Below are 21,134 nucleotides of genomic sequence, written 5' to 3' on the forward strand. Positions count from 1 at the left end.
TTTGCAGAGTCCTACGTCCCTCCGGTTATGTCCCCGATATTACCCTTTACCCGACGCAATGTGCAGCGTATGTGGAATATATTATTTCATTAGTTTCTACCAGGTGCATTTTGAGGAAAGTTTTTTTTGTGTCCGATGGAAATAATAATAGGTTGACTAAAAAGGATGCAGTACCAACTGTTTGCATAGGCAGTGATCACGATTCGGAAGAAAATGAGAGTTATACTGCCAGTCTCTCGACGTTTTTTTCGTTTCTTGCTCATCGCTGGTGACAAATTCATATTCAAATTTCAAATTTGGCATGCAGGTCGCTTATCAAGGCAGTAGAAGCACTGAATGTCCAATCAAATTGACCGATAGTTTTCCGTTTTCAACGGAAGTAAGATTCATGTATTATAAATCCGCCTATTGAGAGCCACAAATGATGAAATTTATAAGTAGCCACAAACCCATTTTCTACAAAACCAGCGCACAGTCCGCGCACGATATTCAGTTTCACATTCCATTCGACCATGATACAAACGACAAAATTCCAAAATAATCCTACCGAAGCAGAAACGAACCACATAGAGAAAAAGCACTAAAACAATAACAACAGCAACATCAACGCAGTCACGTCATCCCCACTGCGCATCAGCCCATCAGTGGGCAATGAAGTACAGCAGCGTAACGAAGTGAAATCATTCCTTTCCAAACAGTCAGAGCGAACACGTCCTAACGTGAAAGTGCAAGCGAAAAATACCAGAGAAATATAGAGAACTTTTAACCTACAAATTGATAGTTTATTTCTAGTAAGTGTGTGACCATTGTTGTCGGCGGGTTTTCCTCAAACCGCCCAAACAGATAGTGAAGGTGAACCAATCAGTCTCGTCCACAAAACTAAAAGGTGTGATATAATTAGCTTCACCATATCAATCTTGAGCAGCGATAACATGATCCAACCGCTATACAATCATAATTGAGTGGATTCCCAAGCTGGCACCTGCTTATACAGATTTTTGTGATTTCAATAGCTTGCTTTCAAAGCAATTTTTGAGCTATTGAAACTAGTTTTTGGATCAATAACAAACAAACATAAAACGCGTAGACATTCTATCTTTCGAATGAAGCGGTTAACATACCATTTCTATCAACTAACAATGCTCGAAATCCTGTTTCTCTAATGTAACTCTCTCGTTCTTGAAGCTTAAGTTCAAAGCTTCAAGAACGAGAGAGTTATATAGAAATGAAAGATGTAGTCCGACGTCAAAATCATTGTCACATAAAATTTCTTGCAAAAAAAATGTTATGTTAAAATTTTCTACATATTTCAATACTTCCCCTTGGTTCACCGTGACTGGTTCGCGCTGACATAAGGGCGATCACAACAAACGCGAGCTGGCTCCTCTCTCTCAGGGTATTATGTGATCGATCGTAAAATCTGCATACCGTCCCTTGGCGTGATTCTGTGCTGCAAGCCGATATACTTATATAGCGTATATTTAAACCCAATAAGTTTTTTTTTTCGTTATTCGGTGACTAATTCATGATTTTCACCTCATTCAGGAATAAACAACAGAGCAAAGAAGCCGCCCAAAGTGATTAAAAAAGTCAGCCTCCGTATTTTGATATGTGCTCGATTTTCCAGCATTTTGCAGGGCCAACAAAGCAAAAAATGTTGCATGACCAATCTCAGGTAGAGAAAGAAAGGCATCGTCACAAATTTTATTTTTATAATCCTCGAATCAATCTTCAAGCAACTTTGACCTTTGTAAAAACCAATAAAGAATGCTCCAAGAAACGAGATTTGGCTCCAATACATTGCCGAAACTTCGAAAATCATCTAAAACCTTTCAACGAGGTTTTGATTTTAAAAACCATTGGAAAAACAATCGAAAGCAATCATATGAATTTCTAAATCTTGTAAATTATTTTTGTAAGATTTTTTTTTCAAAATATTGATTTTTGACGAAATGGCGATATTTTTTGTAAAAAACGTTGCGTTTAAAAATCGAAACGTTGTTTACGTTCACCAAAATTTCATTTTTCAAAATATTAAAACAAAATCCTATGTACGATGACAGAAAATTTAGTGGAGAATCTGGGAAAAACTATTTCATCCAAATCGGATGGACCGTTCCGGAGGTAGAACTCCCACCAGTTAGCAAAGCTTAGTTTCGAGAAAAACGCGTTTAAATTTGGATCCACGCTCCTTTGCAAAGTCTTAGGTCCACTAATTGGCTTGTAACTTTGGAACGGAGCATCGAACAAACCTGGAACAAAAACTACAGTAAAGTAGACATCCCAGAGAATATTCTATCCATTATATCATCATTTGTTCATCTATCTTTTAACAATAATACAAAAATTGAACGAAGAAAACGAAGAAAAAATATTCATAACTAGAATAGTTAAGAGCTGATGAAGTGAGAAGGTTAAAAAAAAATGTTGTGCCATGGCGTACACGATTCCAGCCCTTCTGGTAATCTGAAACAAAAAATCGAGCAGATTCTGAATCAGTGAAGATGCCGCTATCGCATGAACCTCGGACAAGTCAATAACATCTTTTTTTACAAAATGACGGCCGTTTGAAAAGCAAAATGCGGTTTAAAACGTTTTTTCTTGCGTTTTCCGATCTTTTTAAAAATAATAAAATTTGAAAAATATAATTTTGTAGAGGTTCATGCGATAGAGAAATTCCTACAGATAGTATCCATACAAATTCGACATGAATCGGTTCAGTAGAACTTGAGGTATGGTGTACGCCAGTTTGAAAAAACTAGTTTTTAAAAAACGCGTTTGAAGTTCATTGTTGTGGCCGTACCAGGTTAGATATCGCATCACTAAAATGGTTCTACATCGGTAAATAATAGGATTTTCGATATGTCCTTTCTATGGTATATTCTTGAATGCCTAAACTACAGAAATATGTAGGATTTTTTTGATTTTTTTCAAACTTCTAGACTAGAATACTCCCTTAAGCTAGAATTTTTTTTTCAAGTTTCCATAGTGTACTACCCCCTTAAGAAATTTTCAAATGCGTAGTTTTTATGGTAGGTGGAAACGTTTATTCAATCATATTTTGATTTTTTTAGCTCTACTTAGGTTGCGCTATCGAAGAAGATGATCCTTGTTTGTTTGCATTATTTTCTTTTGCCAATTTAGTTTAATTACAGTTAATTGGATTGTTGTTGCGTTGCCAAAAGTAGATTGAAGTGGCATTATGGTGTTGTATTTTGTTTCTTGGAAATGGGAAATAATATTCATGGTAGAACAAATATATTATCGCGATGATAGTGATATTGCGAGTAGAAAGCTGTATGTGAGAACAACAATCCCAAGCTAGAGACGAATTAACTTCAAAGATTGGAGCTTCCCTACCTCCTATACAGAAGAAGGCACGATTTTAGCTAGCTGTTACTCTACTCCCGTGTGGAATCTTCTTCCAAATCGCTTGTTTCGGAATGCATACGTTAGCTTTTGTATTTTTCTCGCGATGGCGAAAATTCTCTTACACGTAGCTGATTCTACAAAACCCCGCAAATCATCGGCGTCACCAGAAACTTCTGCTAAAAAGTTAATGCTGAAATGTCGTTATATTCTAAAATAATACACGCAGTGATAGAGAAGCAAATGGAATAAACTGACGTGTCTGTTTATTGACTGTTTATTGTTTCTGTTTATTGACTATGAATAATCCAAAAAAAGTCTATTATCTTCAATGGTTCTAAGATCTAAAGTGAGCCTTGTACTGTCGTTGACGGTTCAGTAGTCTATATTTATGCCACGTTGTCCCATGAGTAATCATATGTTTTATGACAGCACACGGATAAAATGTTGTTCACAAGCACTCTTTTACATTAACCAAAACAAGTGCAATTTTGTACAATTTATGTTGCTTTTATTGGTCAGAGTGCTGTGGAAAGTTTTTGTTGTGCAACTGATGTGTTTATTGTGTGTTCATCCACTAATGTAGAATCGATGGAATTGTGAACCCTTTCACGTATGATAACGTCGTTTAAGATATTATGTTGCCTCATGCAAAGTGTAGTTTACCGATAGAACGTTTTCTATAACAAGATAATGACCTAAAGCACACCGTTAAAGTGGTCAAAAATTGGTTTAATGATAATAAAATCGTAATGAACTATTTTTATCAATAAATGTTAAAAACACATGTATCTCGATGTGGAGGCGATCTGGCGTAGTGGTTATCATTCGTACCTCTCACGCTAAAGGTCACGAGTTCAATTCTCACTCCCACCATTATTCCAATGGAGTAAATCCATTGGTCCATGTCAAGAATCAGCCAAAGGTTGAAAGTCAATATAACACAGCAAAAAATGTTTCTCGAAGGATATTGCAAGCTGCACAAAGACAAAATAGAACAGCAATATAAAAATAGAAGTAATCCATACATATTAGAATAAAAAAACATGTTTTCGATAATGAATTATAAAATAAAAATATGATCGAAAAGTTGCTGTAGAACTTATCGTTAACTCTACAGCAGCACAAGTTCAAATCTCATCCGATATTGACAAACTAAATATCAGGATTTGACTCAAAATCGCAGAACTTTGAGTTCGCAATCGTTATTTCCTGTTCGCGAGCCACTGGAGAAGTTCTTCACCCTTCGCAACCAACCAATGCCTACGTTACAAATCAACGCCATCAACCGGTACGACGGCTGCTGTTTGTTTTCATTTTAACGGCTATCGCGTCAGTGTTGATAAGCGCCCCTCAGCATGTTTGTTTTTATTGTTTTCCTCCATTCATTCATACCCATACACTTGCGATACACCGCCTTGCCGAATAGATGTGATCGTAAAACGCAAAAATAATAAAAACTGATCTTTACCAACATCAAGAGGACTCACACAAAGCACTGTTTCTTTACACTCTGCCTAACACATTGCTGCACGTGCGTCGCGTTGTATCTTTCGCGTGTGAAGTCACCACTACATCACCGGCAAAGCACCGCGCTATCCCCAAGATCACCAAACCCGCGACCGCTTCTTCTACGTTCTGCGGCTCTGACGGGAACTTAAATCTGCGCGATGACAAACTTTTGTTCCGACACTTAATATCTTCGATGTATTGCACAGCACTGATGACACTTTGGTGCAAATTAATTCAATATTTTCCGATAACACTTCACGGATCACTCTTTCAATAGACGAATTGAAGCTCGTACTGCACGCGCACGCGACACCACACGGGACACTTCTATTCCTCAGTACTTTTCCTCCTGCGAAATTGACTAATCTTCTACTCAAACACACAGAGACGCACACGGTGATACGCTTTTTGTTTTATTTCGAGTAGTCGGTAAATTCCACACTGAGTAGCCACCACTTTTGTCACTGGTTTTCCTGTTCCGAAAGCACACGATTTGACTGAGCGACAAATTCCAGAACGAAGTGCTCCTCAGACCGCGAGCTCAGTTCCCAATCGACCGATTGTCACTTTGTGCATACTAGAGAGTATTGAGGGAACAGAGTGCACCGCCGCACACCGCTGCGCTGTCGTATTGTTGGTTCGGCGCACACACAGAGATAGCTAATGTACGATCGTCTGCGGTTCGGAGATTTCCCGGAGGAGTGCATGCGCCAGTCGTACACGATGTGACGATCGCTTGGTCAAATCTTTGGTGTTCCGCTAGATCGCATTTCAGCGTCCGGCGTGAAATTTCCCAAACCCCCGAACCGAACACACGAGATCCATCACTGTGTGTGGCGTCTGACTTACTTTTTTCTTTCTATTGGGAAGAAAAAAAAACAATTATTTTAAGCAGCGCCATGTTCCGTTGGATGGTTCCGAGGAATGACAGACAAAACAGAAATCGTAGATTGTTAGCTGAAGGAGAAGATCACTGGTAGAGATTGTTGAATAGTGGCGTCTACTTTTTATATTTTGTTCAACATCAAACACCTATTAGGATACTTTCATACAGGTTTGTTGGCGCATATTAAATTGTAATGCTGTGTTTACAATGTGTCATATTAGCACCGGTGAATCGCATTAATACGTAAACGATAATCCAATGAAAGCGATTGGCAGGTTACCAACGGATTATCATAGAATGCTTAATAACAAGAGATATAGATCATAATTAATGGTTTGTTTACAAACTTTAGATTCGAAACATTCGAATCGCTTAAATTACATTCCTTTCAATCAGAAAAATAATTGGTATAAACGGGTACGGATAATTGTCTTTCAGAACTTGAGATTGGTTGCTACACACTCCAGACATATGTAAGAGCTTGAAATTTTGTATACAGGAGAACTTCGATATAACGTACCATCGTTATAACGTACCTTCCAAAAAGTTTGTCTTATGAAAGAGGACATTTATTATGCACTAGCCGACCCGATGAACTTCGTCGCACCAACAATTGACATTTTCATTTAAATAATTTCGAAAACTCAAGAAAAAATTATTTTTCTGTACGTTATCTATATTCGTAGTAGGGGAACCGCGGGTAAGACGGACAGTGGGTGTATACTGGACAGATGGTTGATTTGTATAGTTGCATTATATTGAAATTCATTTCTGTTGATGGGAAACCTTTCTACATGCTATTCTATAATATATAACACTTTCGACGCCCCGTCACCCAGATATGGGTGACACTTTCCTCGGTCGAATTGAGTAGAATTTTTAGAAGGAATTTGATAGAATAGGCACCTAAATGTAACTATAGGATATGAAGAAAAATAATAAAATCATAATCATAATATTATACTGTTTATATCAGGCTGTCAAAAAAGTCCTGCGGTATTTCCGCGAGGTGTCGTTGTAAGCGCGTAGTTCTAGTTGTATTCATTGTATCGAGTCATACTATAGCTTGTTGGAAAGGTATTTTTGCGCGCTATAATATAGTCCTTGACAGTGTTTTGTTTGGTTAAGTCGTTCGTGAGTTATAGTGTCGCAAATATGGAGCAAAATAAAGAGAAAATCCGACATATTTTACAGTACTACTATGACAAAGGCAAAAATGCATCTCAAGCTGCCAATAAAATTTGTATAGTTTATGGACCCGATACAGTTTCCATTTCCACCGCACAACGATGGTTTCAACGTTTTCGTTCTGGTGTAGAGGTCGTCGAAGATGCGCCACGCTCCGAAAGGCCTGTCGTCGAAAATTGCGACAAAATCGCTGAATTAGCCGAGAAAGACCGGCATAGTAGCAGCCGTAGCATCAGCCAAGAGCTGGGGATAAGTCATCAAACCGTTACAAACCATTTGAAGAAGCTTGGATTCACAAAGAAGCTCGATGTATGGGTGCCACACACGTTGACGCAAAAAAACATCTTTGACCGTATCGATGCATGTGAATCGCTGCTGAATCGCAACAAAATCGACCAGTTTCTGAAGCGGATGGTGACTGGCGATGAAAAATGGGTCACTTATGACAACGTGAAGCGCAAACGGTCGTGGTCGAAGCCCGCTGAAGCGGCTCAGACGGTGGCCAAGCCCTCATTAACGGCCAGGAAAGTTCTGCTGTGTGTTTGGTGGGATTGTCAAGGAATAATCTATTATGAGCTGCTTCCCTATGGCCATTCGGACCTGTACTGCCAACAACTGGACCGCTTGAAGGTAGCACTCATGAAGAAGAGGCCATCTTTGATAAACAGAGGCCGTATTGTCTTCCATCAGGACAACGCAAGGCCACACACTTCTTTGGTGACGCGCCAGAAGCTCCGGGAGCTCGGATGGAAGGTTCTTTTGCATCCGCCGTATAGTCCGGACCTTGCACCAAGTGACTACCACCTGTTTTTGTCCATGGCGAACGAGCTAGGTAGTCAGAAGTTAGCCACAAAAGAGGCCTGCGAAAATTGGCTATCCAAGTTTTTTGCCAATAAGGAAGCGAGCTTCTATAACAGGGGTATTATGAAGTTGGCATCTCGTTGGGAACAAGTCATCGAATAAAACGGCGCATATTTGACTTAAAACAGATGAACAGAACTAATTTTATGAACAAATGAAAATTCAAAAAAAATACCGCAGGACTTTTTTGACAGCCTAATACTATACTTTTTGACGTAGGACTACGTCTAACCGGAAGATATAGGGGGTGAAATGGAAATCTAGGCACTGAACAAGTAGGAAAAAATGCAAGATTTGGAACGCTTATAACTCGAGCATTTCTCAATAGATCGCAAAGGTTTTTGCATCAATTGATAGGAAATATATCTACGCATCTATCATAACGAATAACATTTCATTTTTCTTGAGATAAATAATTGAATAATTGTGAAATATCAAGCATTGTCAAAATGCACTATGTGCCCATTTTTGATTGGTCCATTTTGTGCTCCTCAAATCGTACCGACCAAAACGGGCAACCAGAGCAGCAGCGAAATAGAATGAAGCACGATTGGAAAGGAAAAAGAAAAAATATGAACGACACATTGGTCGCAGTCTCACACATGCGTAATTCTCGAGCCAGCCAGTCAGCTTAAAAATCCCCGCTCCGCTGCCGTAACGATCATTCTCATTCAAACCGTACACCACATCGGTTCGCATCACAACACATCAACAAACCAACCCAAGCAGCCATGTCTGGACATGGTAAAGGAGGAACCGTGTTGATCTGAAGTTCCCCGCAAGGGTAGCTAGGCCGAGCGCGTTAGTATCAGTGCACCAGTCCACCTAGTCGGCGTTATATAGTTTCGGCCGCCGAAGTGATCGAGTTGGCTGGTAAAGCTGCTCGCGACGATAAGAAAACCCGCATTCGGAACAGAACACATTCGGTTCGGTGGACATCAAGACAACAGGCAGTTGCAGCGAGTGGCGAGTGGCAAACGCAATCGCAAAACGGCATCAGGTAGCAGAAGAAAAAAGTTTGTTCTTTATACAAACTGCTTTGGTGGCAAATCCAGAACAAGGCAGCATCAAGGGCGTTCGAAATGGTTTTTTTTCAAAACCACGAGTACTAAGTTTTCTAAATTGGAACCATTCCATAAAACAAGGCGCTTTTCAGGGCCATTAAACCTTCCAAAAAAGAGTTTAGGAAATACAGTTCAATACTTTCTAAAACAATATCCAAAATAATAATAAAACACAAATTGATTTTTTCATAATTTGTTCGCCAGGATATGATGAGTATGTGAATTTGGCAGTTGTTCTGAGCTTATTGATAGTGGGGGACTTTCCTGATTATTGAAAGTACAGTAATTTACTATTCGTTCGACATTTAGCTAATTGGACGGACATGTAATGCGACTTATTTAGTTGGACATTTTTGTAAACATAGAGATCCAAATTATGACCCCACATTGAAAGTCGACACTATACCACTGTCATCGCAAATGTTCAATTACAGGTTAAAATCGCCTCCAATGCGACACTGAGTGGCGCTTCGGCACGTCGCATTGAATGTAATTTACTGTACAACATGTCACAAAGCTGGATGGGAAGAAATTTTCCAACTGTGAAAGCTGTGGCGAGTGACAAACGCAATAGCTAAACAGGAAGGTTTAACCGAACAAGATAGGAATATCGAGTGATAACAAAAACACAACACCAAAGGTTCTTTTCAGAACCATCAACATGTTCATAAAGAGTAAACAGTAAACTAATCCATTTTTCAGGTAGATAGGTAGGTATTCACATAGGAGAAGAAAATAAAACAATAAATTTAAAATATATATTTAACAAAAGCTGTCCCCTTTGTATAGTCCTACGTCACTCCGGTTATGTCCCCGACATTACCCACCCGTCTTTTTTTCATTATATTCATAGTACGGATGGTTCGTACTGCATTTTTTTGCAAAACCCCTATAATATGACTTTGGCATGTGTTATTGTCATCAATTCGCCTTCAATCTAAGGAAACATGTTGAGGAAACAAACATTGCCAGATCATGTAAAAGTTATCTACAAACTTAGTTTGATCTTCATTTAATAATTTAATCGCAAGTTGGGCTCTGCAAGGAACGAAGAACGTGTTAAACCATCCTATGACAATGAATATGACAATGAATCGAAAGTGGAATAGGGAAACAAAAACCGAAAATCGAACATGATTCCGCGTGTGTGTATAACTTTTGCGACTTCGATATTAAGCATTTTGAGTGGTTTAATTGCAAAATTGAATTCGCTGATGGTTATATTTCGGTTTGTGAGTTGACAGAGAAGCGATATAATGTATGTACGGAAAAGTAAATTCGTTCGTAAGTGGTAAATTTAAATTATTGAAACAATTGCACTGGTGGGGTTGAAATGAACAGTCACATCCAATGTATGATGGAAAGTGAAGGGAAGAGAGAGAGAGAGATGTTGGATTTAAGAGACTTTAAACTCTGGGAGTTCATTCGTCTCTAAGGAAGGGAAGAATATTGAACTCTTTTTTATATTGCTTTCTCTTTTTGTTCTATTCCAGTTACTGGACGCACAAACACTGAGAGAGAGTGAAATTATTCCTCTCGCGAGCGATAAACCTCTGCGCTTCGTATATTATGAACCTGTTCATATTCCCCCCACTACATGTCCATTATACCTTAACTTAAGTATCTCTTCGGTTAACCGATTCCATCCACCAGTAATTTGACTACGGGAGATGGAATGAAGAGAGAGAAGTAGGAAAGATGGCGATTTTATTTTTACTTAAATGTCCATTATACCCACGCCGATAAAAATGTTCTACTTTTCGACTTGTTTTAATTTCAGTAAAAAACATGGAAAAACACATTTTTATAAAACATTTCGCCAGTATTTCGAAAACCAGTATATTGAACTGTATGAAACTGCTTTAAAATTTTTGAAAACATGGGTTTCCAAAGATACAATTGATGATGCTGATGGTGGTTCCGCCTCCTTCCCCTACAGAGGTTTGAGCAAGACGAGTTATTTAAAAGATAATTTATTTTTCTCAGCATTGAAACCAGTTTAGTAAAAAAAAACGAACTGATTTTATTTACAGATATAAATTCGTTTATAGTATTGCAATGTCAAAAACAACCCAAACCGACACCTAGTCGTGTCCGTCACAGAGCCCGACCAGACTCTTGCAGCCAATTGGTCCACTAAAGCACAAGTCCAACCGCAGCCTTGTTTTGGATTGACAATGAATATCCTCATCCAGAGAAGTCGAGAAATTTTTGATTCACGAAAAATTCCTAGACCGGCTCTGAAAAAAAAACTTTTACTTTATATCCTTTATATCTGTGAAACGCGCGCGGCGCTCAAACTTTTGTAGACTACTTTTATTTTTTTAACTAATACAAAACAAAAACAACAAAAAATAAAAATAGTCCATCATCACTAAGATATAGACATAACATAATAGACATAATAGAGACGAATACAAATTGAAAACAAAAAATATAACATAAATCAAAAATTGTTCAAAATTGTATAAACAATATAATCCGTTTAAAATAAAACTTCGTCAGGTTGTAAATATTAAAAACAAAAAAAAATCAATAAAACTGTTCACATTAAGATATCCGTTCGTATAAAACGTAATCAGTCAAAAATATTTGTCATAAAAAAAATTGAGAAAATAAAACATTCGGCTTTCAGGAAAACACAGCCTTAACGTGTCAAATACAGTTTCTCTTAAATTCCGCTAGTGTAGTTGCACGTTTAATATGTGTTGGCATCGAGTTGAAAACAGTTACTCCTTTACAATATAGAGAATTTTGTGAAGCACATGTTAAGAAAAGTGGTGTTCTTATTTCATTCACGTTTCTAGTATTATATCTATGAAAGTCACTTCCTCTTTCAACTCGATCACACAAATACCGAGGCAGCAAACCGTTAACTACTTTAAAAATAAACACCATAGTTAAATAACCTATTCTTTGCTTCACAGATAACCATTGCAAAGCGTCCAGCATCAAATACGAGGAAGTGAACCTGTTGCATTGTAAAATAAAACGCATTATTTTATTCTGCAAGCGCTGTAATCTCGATATTTGTGTTTCATTGGCCAAAAACAAAATGGAAGAGCAAAAGTCCAGATGAGGAGAGATGATTGATTTATATAGCTGTATTTTACTGCAAATAGTTAAATCGTTTCTTAGTCGACACAAGATTGATGATCTTGTCAATGTGAGTATTGAACTTAAGTCTGTCATCAATAATCACGCCAAGATATTTAATCTCCCGAACGCGATCAATGGTCTCATCATCAATTACAATAGATACGTTTTCATTTATTTGATTTCGCATGATTATCATACATTTAGTTTTACTTATGTTCAATTTTAATTGCTTATACTTCAACCATCTACTTAAAGAACGCAAATCTCCATTCAAGTGTAAAACGGTCACATATACATTCTTAGCTGTAATGAATAACACAGTATCATCAGCAAAAAGATTAATATCGCATTATTATAACTCGTTGCATGTCATTGATGTACACAATAAATGAAATGAGCCCTAATACACTTCCCTGAGGTACTCCAAGATTATTCCCTACGGGACTGGAAATTGAATCATTAAAAATAGTCCGTTGAGTTCTGTCACACAAATAGCTTTCAAACCATTTATATGCAGTACTCGTAATTCCAAAGCGCTTAATCGTGTTCAACAACAAGGGCCTAGAAATTGTCTCGAAAGCGCGCTTTAGATCCAAGAAAACAGCAATAAGCGTGTCTTTATCTTCTAGTTTTTCGTTCCATTTCCAACACCAAGTTCAATGCGGTTTCACAGGAATGGCCTTCCCGATATCCGGATTGTTCTGGTATTAGCAAAGAGAGTTTTCCGAAAATTTTCAATTGTCAGGTTCGGTTGAAATTCGTTTGGCTGAAGAATGTGCATTATTTTTATGGGAACCCCTCTCCTTTCCAGAGGAGGAAGGGGAGTCATACCATCATAGAAACATTTCTCGTACCCAAAAACCCTCACATCCCAAATTTGGCTCCATTCGTGTGAAACGTTTGGCTCCATACAAGTGAAACATAAATTTCTGCATAACTCGAAAACTAATCAAGCAAATGGAGCCGAATTCGGCATGTGAAGGTTCTAGGTGGCACGTAACGTTCCTATGGTCACCGAATGTGTTGAGCAAAACTCGAGAAAGAATCGTCCGATTGAGGGCTGTCTTTATTCTATCGTATTTTCTGTATCAAACATTTATTCCATGTAACGGAGAAACATGTTATTTGCAAGTGGTTGAAAAATCTTGAACGAAAATTGTGTCTGAAAATAATTTGATATTATAATGACGAGTTTTGTTAGAAGTACTAGGAATTTTATAGTAAAAGGTAATTTTAAAGGATAGATTAGAAAATCAATCAATGAACAGTTCTGCGATTAGACCCATGAACGTGCGCTTATTAAAAAATTTGAATGTGATAACGAAAAATAAATTTTGGGCGGGACGAAGTTTGCCGGGTCAGCTAATAACTTTATGAAATGTTAAAATGGTTCATATTCGGTGCAACACAAGTGAAAAAATTGTTATTGCCGCGGGTCTGTATATGTTAAGACGCGTCCACATTACGCCAATCGGCATCGGTAATCGGCCTTATGCGCCCGGTGAAAAAATTGATTGCAAAATGCAATTTCCATACATTATACTAAAAGATGTACATAGAGTTATGACCGAATGATGAATTTTTTATGTGTAATTACCATTTGAAAAAGAGAAATCACTTTTACACGATTTTTGTTATATCTTATGTTCATGTTATTCTTAAGATTTTCAACAAATAAAGAAACACAATTCGTATCGTTTTATTCTACCTTTATTTTCGAATATGCTGCTTTTTATATTTTGTAAATATCACTTCTACTTTCGTTTTTACGAGCATTTTCGCAAACCTCTGCAAATTCGCTGATTTGGCCCGGTATTCTTTGCTTAGGCACGTTCTTTTCGCCGTTACTAAAAGGGTTAAAACAAAGAATGAAATGGCGCCAACTTCGATTTTTCCATTGTATCATCTCGGGTGCTGAAACGTGGTTCCTTGAGTCCTTCGAATAGGAAAAAGGAAGCCAAATCAGGTAAATTTGCCAAACGATTTTGAAAATTTTGAAATTGTCCAAAATCGAGGCACGCACAATGGCAGATGTACTCGATACAGCGTAAATTTTAGAAATGTAGAACTATCACACTACAAATTTTATATAATGTCAATGACAGATGTGCCAACCTAAAAAAAATTACATTTGTCTAAAACTCCGAACAGAAAATGCAATTTTCTTTTTAAAAATCATAATTTTCGATCTTCTGAAACAATTCAGATGCTCGACCAAATTTGATTCAAATTCCGAACACTGCTCAAATATACAATTTTAATGAAGAATTAATGAATTTTGTGCATAAAAGATCATTCTTTCATTAATTTATAGTATACTAGCTGATCCGGCAAACATAGTCTCGCCCAAAATTTATGTTTCGTTATCACATCCACGTTTCCTTACTAAGCTCACGTTTATGGGTCCAGCAGCCCTCATGCCCTTAGAGAGGGGGTAGGTGTGTCGAACCATCATAGAAACGTTTCGTGTCCCCTAAAACCTCCACATGCAAAATATGGCTCAATTTGCTTGATTAGTTCTCGAGTTATGCAGAAATTTGTGTTTCATTTGTATGGGAGCCCCCCTTAAGAGAAGGGGAAGGAGTTTCGAACTACCATCGGAACGTTTATCGATCCCTAAGACCTCCATATGCTATGCTTGATTCCATTTGTTTGATTAGTTCACGAGTTGTTCAGCAAACCAGCATAAAAACATTTATTGCTCCCTAAAACCATTATATGCCAAATTTGGTTCCATTTTCTAGGTTAGTTCTCGAGTTATACATAAATTTCTGTTTAATTTGTATGGCAGCCCCCCCTTAGAATAGTGGGAGGAGTGTTGAACAACCTCAAAAATGTTTCTTGCCCCCTAAAACCTCCGAATGCCAAATTTGGTTTCGTTTGCTTGATTGGTTCTTGAATTATGCAGAAATGTATGCTTCATTTGTAGGGCAGTAATTCCCCCCCCCTTTTAGAGATACGGAAGGAGTGTCTATGCATCATTGAAACGTTTCGTGTCCCCTAAAACCTTCGCATGCCAAATTTGGTTTCAATTGCTTGATTAATTCTCGAGTTATGCAGCAATTTGTGTTTCATTTGTATGATAGACACCCCCCCCCCCTTTGGGAAGGGGGTAGAGTGTCTAACCACCGTAAAAACATTTATTGCGTCCTTAAACCTCCACATGCCAAATTTCGTTTCATTTGCTTGATTAATTCTCGAGTGATGCCGAAATTTGAGTTTCATTTGTATGGAAGCCCCCCCCCCCCTCTTGTAGAGAGGTAGGAGGATTATCTAACCACCATAGAAACATTTATTGTACCCTTAAACCTCCATATGACTACTTTGGTTTCATTTACTTGATTAATTCTCGAGTAATGCAGAAATTTGTGATTCATTTGTTTGGCTTTCATGATGAACAAAGTTAGCTTCACCACAACAACGACAACATGCTCCAATCGCTGTTCAATAATAACTGAGTGGACTTCCGAGCGGCGCTCGCTTATATACCGATTGGTGATTTCAATAGCCTGTTTTGAATGCAATTTTAAGACTATTGACTATTGAAGTTTTTGGATCAAAAAGTAACAGGTATATAGACATTTTATCTTTCAAATGAAGTTTTTATCGTATCATTTCGTTCAGTTGCTTAGGAGCTATTAAAGTTCAAAATCTCGGTCTCCGGCGTAACGCTTTCGTTTTCGAAACTTTGATTTTACACCCCGGTATAGAAATGAAAGACGTAGTCGTACGTCAAAATAGTACACCTAGTAATGAATAAGAATTCCATGTTCTTGCATTCAGGATTATTCTGAGGAAGCGTAACTTCCGGGTTCCATACAGAATTTTGGAGAAGTGTAATTACATCTACATGTCTATCGTATTGATGGGTTGAATGTGCAGTTGTATCCCCATCGTCGATGATTGACACATTTGTAAAGCAAATAGATAAATCTACAAAATAAATGTGATGTACAATGCTTCCAACATACCTCGTTTCTTATTTCGTACTTCCCGGTAAGGTGCTAGTCCACCAACACACAAAGGAAACCCCAGCTGCAACGCCACCATCGCATATAACTTAGCAAATATTGCGAGTGCGACCGTTTTGTACGAGATAAGATCAACATTCAGGTTGAATCGCACACTACGTTATATCACTGCTGCCTTCAGCTGGGCACTAGTGTTGTCACAAGTGATAAGAGTGGTTTTCACGGAGGTTTGAACACTCCTCCCTGTTCACAATGGTGATAACAACTCAACGGGCACCGATTGCTAACGAATGATTTTCGTCTTACAGGTACATTCATTTGAAGGAAAAAGGCATCATGGATGCATACATTATAGAATGTATAAGTGTTCCATAATCACTTTAATGTTCCCAACTTAATATAACACTTGTGATTGCCTCACATGTTCCATTTTAGGATGGTCTCATGTAAATTCCAATGACTCCAATAGTTCAATATAGTAGAGAAACTGGTACAAATTCGGTACCCCATTTTGTTTTTTTTTGGACTTAGCTCTTGGCCAATGCTCGGAATTTCTTCATATTAAGTCAGCTTATGAAGGGATCTGTTGCGGACATTTCCCCGCAAACCGATTTCAAAAATCTTAATTTGGCACGGAGCCTTGAGCATAGAAGTGAAACAACTCAAATTCGAGTACCCGAGATGCCTGGGTATAAATTTGGCACCCCATATACTAATTTTTTCAAATTAAAAGAATCGTCCTGAAATCACTGAAAAATGTATTTTTTTGACGTAACTTACGTAAATTAACTCAACTTTGACGAAAAAGCATGCAATTTTACAAAACAAAGAGGATCAAAAAAAAGATTTTTTCAATAAATAGTGAACAAATTTCATCTCGATTTATTTCTAACTAAAAAAGTAAAACGAATCAAAAGCCTTTACAAAAGTCGCAAGCGTAGTAATCAGTCTCGCAATCGGTGCAAGCGGAACGGGTCCATGGTTACATTAGGGTGCCAAATTACCCGCATACCGAATTTTCACTTTGGAATGAAATAGGGTAAATGATCTTGGTTTGTCCAATTTGGGGTGTTTCTACGCAACTAGTAAATGCAAATCGATTTTTCTTCATGAAAATCACACATAATCGATACGAGTTTGGGTTTGTTGAAAAGCCCCAAGTCTCTAGTTGCTAATACTACCATAAGGTGTTTTTTTTTCCAAAATATATATTTTATTAAGGCACATGTGGCGTTAGCCTGACGGGGCCGGGAGTCCAATATTTTGACAATTTTTGTCTTACAACTATGTTAGTAATATGTAACCGATTACTCGCGGTTGGCTCGAGGTTAGTATTACAAGTGTTCTCATAATTGGTATGTTGCAGTCTTCGATGCTCTGTACGTGTGCCCGACACGGGATACTTCCTATTGGGATGCAGCTGACCATTAATCAGCAACGCCCCCTAGTATGTACCCCATATCTAACGTGGTGCGTCTTTCTCGACTCGAGGAACCAGGATAGAATGGTCACTAACCGGCGCAATCATCAGCTCGTGTAGAGTTGTCATGAGCGGTACAACCTTTGGCTCTTGTTGAATGATCAGTGGACTGCACAACCTTCGGCCCGTGCAACTGTAAAGAGTGTGTGTATGTATTGCCGCGACTAAGTAAACGTTTATCGATCGGATAGGAGGGATATGAAACGGGGACACAACGAAGGAAACATCATTAAACGTTGACATCGGCGTTTCTGAGGAACAGGTATAGATGAAGCAGAAGATCAGGATCCCGGCTACCTAAGATATCCCGGACGGGGATATCCGATTGTCTGCCTTGTGCTCTCAGTGCTCTAGAGAGCTGAGAGCGAGCTGCATGGGACCGGATACACGACCAGACAACATGCTCGATGTCGTGGTAGCCATCGCCACAATCACAAAGATTGTTTGCTGCGAGCCCAATGCCTACATTTAATCCCTTGAACCATGCACTCGTCGAGACCTTAGGGATAATCGTGTGTAACCAACGACCGAACTCATCACCACTCCACATGCGCTGCCAACTTACGAGCGTATACTGACGAGGAATGTGGAAAAATTCATTATAAGCAATTTGCCTTTCAAAAAGTGTGCCTTCTACCATAAGGTGTTGAAAGGTGTTGAAATTATTCAAATTTTTATGTTTTTTAACGATTTTCCTTAAAGAAGAATTATGATCATGGTTTGACCACCTCTGATCATGGTTTGCCCAAAAAAATGATCATGGTTTGTCCGGTTTTAGAAATCTCCATTTTTGAATGAAAACATTCGAATTCACAATTAGATGTTGCATTTATCATTGCTTGAGTTTACTGTCATCATATTGATTCATTCATAATTTAGGCTTTCTTCAGAATATTGCCTTTTCTTGGGCATTCTAGAAGTGTTCACCTCAACACAATCAACACAGAAAAACCATACTTCTGCTATGCGCGAAGCACACCATAAACAAACATAAACAAACTGCAGCGCGCCAAGCGGTTGCCATAGAAATCATGAGGACAAAACAACATTATTGAATTGGACAACTCATGATCAGAATTGAGTTCATCAAAATGCGTTAATTTAATGGTTTAGCTATGTAAATCCGATACAAATGGTGAGCAAGCATGATGTTTACAATATTTATAAGTGTTGTAATCCAGAAAAGGTCTGAATACGTGCCAAATAATCATCTGGTGATCGATTAAAAGTTAGCTCGAATAAGGGGCGCATTGACACAAATAGAAGGTGTATTTTATAATCCTTTAAAACATGTGATTTCTATAAATACTACTATAAATCATGTAAAAGGCAATTTCATTTATATGTTTCGAAACATTCGAAGGCCTTATTTGACACAGGAGCGCTGAATTAGTGCATTCAAAAAAGTGGGCAAACCATGATCATATTTTCGACTGGACAAACCAAGATCATTTACCCTATATGCAATTTGTGATTAAAATCTCGATACACTTACTCGAATTCGTTGAAGAACATCAATTTCTTGATCCAAATCAGCTTTCATATTTAAAATCGGCTCACTTTTCGATTTTAAATGATTTTTCAAAAGACGCACATGAAAAATTTTCGAGATTTCAAAAACAACAAAACTTGAATTTTTATAAAAAAAAAACCCAGGTATTTTGGGTTTTTGGCATCTGACGTATGTTACTACATTACTAGAACACTTTTTTTTGTTCACCACCAGAGTGCGCTCATTACCGCCGGAGATCCGAGTGGGTACCAAATTACCCACGGGGTACCGAATTTGTACCAGTTCCTCTAAGAATGTATGTCAATTTAGGGAGTCGGTTCAGGGTCACTCTCTTTTATATAAGTACTAGCAGACCCGGCAAACTTCGTTCCGCCCAAAATTTGTTTTTTGTTATCAATACCTCCAAACATTCATGTTTACTATGAGCAAGTTCATGGGTCCAATCGCAGAACTGTTCATTGATTGATCTTCTAATCGACCCCGTTGAATTTACCTATTACTATAAAATTCCTAGTATTTCAAACAAAACTCATCATTATAATATCAGATTATTTTCAAACACCATTTTTCAAGATTTTTCAACCATTTGCAAATAACATGTTTCTCCGTTACGCGGAATAAATGTTTTATACAGAAAATATGATAGAATAAAGACGGACCTAAATCGGACAATTACTTCCTCGAGTTCTGCTCTTATCAACTCATCCGATGATACTTTTTTATCGGTATAGATAGAAGAAACAACAAAACTGGATACAGGAGTGCGTTTCATCGCATTAAAATCCATTTTCAGTTTTGAACAAATATCAATTTTGCTATGGCAAACATCAAATGGACTAACAGCATTTGTCACTATGTAATTATAACATAGAAAGGGAAAATTCGGAAAATTTAATTGAAAATTTTCGGAAAACTCTGAAGGAAATTCGAAAAATGATTTCTCCTATGTTTTAAAATTACATCATGATAAGCGTTGTCTGTCCATTCGATGTTTGCGTTATTGAAATTGATCTTTGTTTGAAAGTGGAAATGAATTTTCAGGTGAAATAACGCACTCCTATATCTTCTATCTTCTATATCTATCTATATAAATAAAAGAGGAAGGCCAAATGTGTTGCTAATCGCAAAATCCGAAGAAAGAAAGGTCCCTTTTGAGCCGCCTTCATTTTGTTGTATTCTGCTCATAAAACTATGTTATGATGAGAAAAGGTTTAGAAAATTTGTTCTAATGAATTCACATCAAAACAATAATTTTGGGCGGGACGAAGTTCGTCGGGTCAGCTAGTATCTAAATAAATATATAAATGAATAGAACAATTATTAATGACTAACATAAATTAAAAGGAATGTGTTTGATATCAATTATTATTTCGGTGAATTTGATCAGACTTACGATATGGAAAAATAAGCTTCTTGCTCAACCGCAGAACGAAATATTCGGCGCAATTCTCCAGCAACCTGAAAATAGATAAAAGAAAGAAAATCGTTAATATCTTCCAGGTTCCGAGGTGGACTTGTAGTTTGATGATTGCAATAAAACTTCCTGTGGAAAACTTTCTCCCGCCTAGCTGCACTGTGAGCTTGCCAACCGCACGCACTGAGACAGAGATGTCAGCACCGTTGCAGCGAAAGCTTTTGCCACGAAAACTTTTTTTGGGTGAATGGGTGCTCGTATGGGTATGAGAGAACACGAAGCAGACACCATCCATTGGCCGATTATGAAATGAAAGCACAACACAGATAAAGAGTGGACTTAGCGCAGCTGACCGGAGCAAAACACCCCACAGAATGTGTGTTATCTCTCTGTGTGACTCATCCGAAGGTACGCCTGTCTTGGGAAGCCGACTTTGACAACAGTCAACCTAACACTCGTTGGTTTCGGTTTCGAAACCTGTTTGCGTGAGTAGAAGTTGTCAACGTAAACTATTTGCTGTTTTCTAGATCAGAAGCATTTTAATACTGACAATGGCTGCCACACAACCAGTGATGAATAAATGATGGCACAAGTTCGTCGTGTTATTATGATATACAAAAACGATTTTAATAAACATGAAATCGTGTGGAATTCCCGCTCATTTGTGTTATTCGCTAACCCACAATATTATCCTTCCTCTCTAACTGAGTCACTGTTTAGATTCAAAATTTGAATTCAACCTGAAGTAAATTCTGATTCATGATTGCGCCGGCTATG

At 37.8% G+C, this 21,134-nt stretch overlaps 1 protein-coding gene across 11 annotated transcripts in view; it reads right to left on the reverse strand.

The window, feature by feature from the left end:
* Positions 1-21,134, reverse strand: part of LOC129775065 (dual 3',5'-cyclic-AMP and -GMP phosphodiesterase 11-like) — a 375,931-nt gene that overhangs the window by 296,185 nt on the left and 58,612 nt on the right. For 5 of the 11 annotated variants that reach the window (XM_055779278.1, XM_055779280.1, XM_055779284.1 and 2 more), the window contains exon 2: positions 20,337-20,401. The exons of 2 other annotated variants lie outside the window; for them this stretch is intronic. Coding sequence is in view for 2 of the 9 variants with exons in the window: in XM_055779270.1 (XP_055635245.1) it covers positions 20,337-20,401 (65 nt within the window). In the remaining 7 variants the exon portion in view is untranslated. Of the gene's footprint in view, positions 1-4,840; positions 5,462-20,336; positions 20,402-21,134 lie in introns of those variants that run through there. 4 more of the 11 variants (XM_055779281.1, XM_055779277.1, XM_055779282.1 and 1 more) reach the window with 3 other exon arrangements.

This window comes from Toxorhynchites rutilus, chromosome 3, assembly GCF_029784135.1.
Source record: "Toxorhynchites rutilus septentrionalis strain SRP chromosome 3, ASM2978413v1, whole genome shotgun sequence".
NCBI lineage: Eukaryota > Metazoa > Arthropoda > Insecta > Diptera > Culicidae > Toxorhynchites > Toxorhynchites rutilus.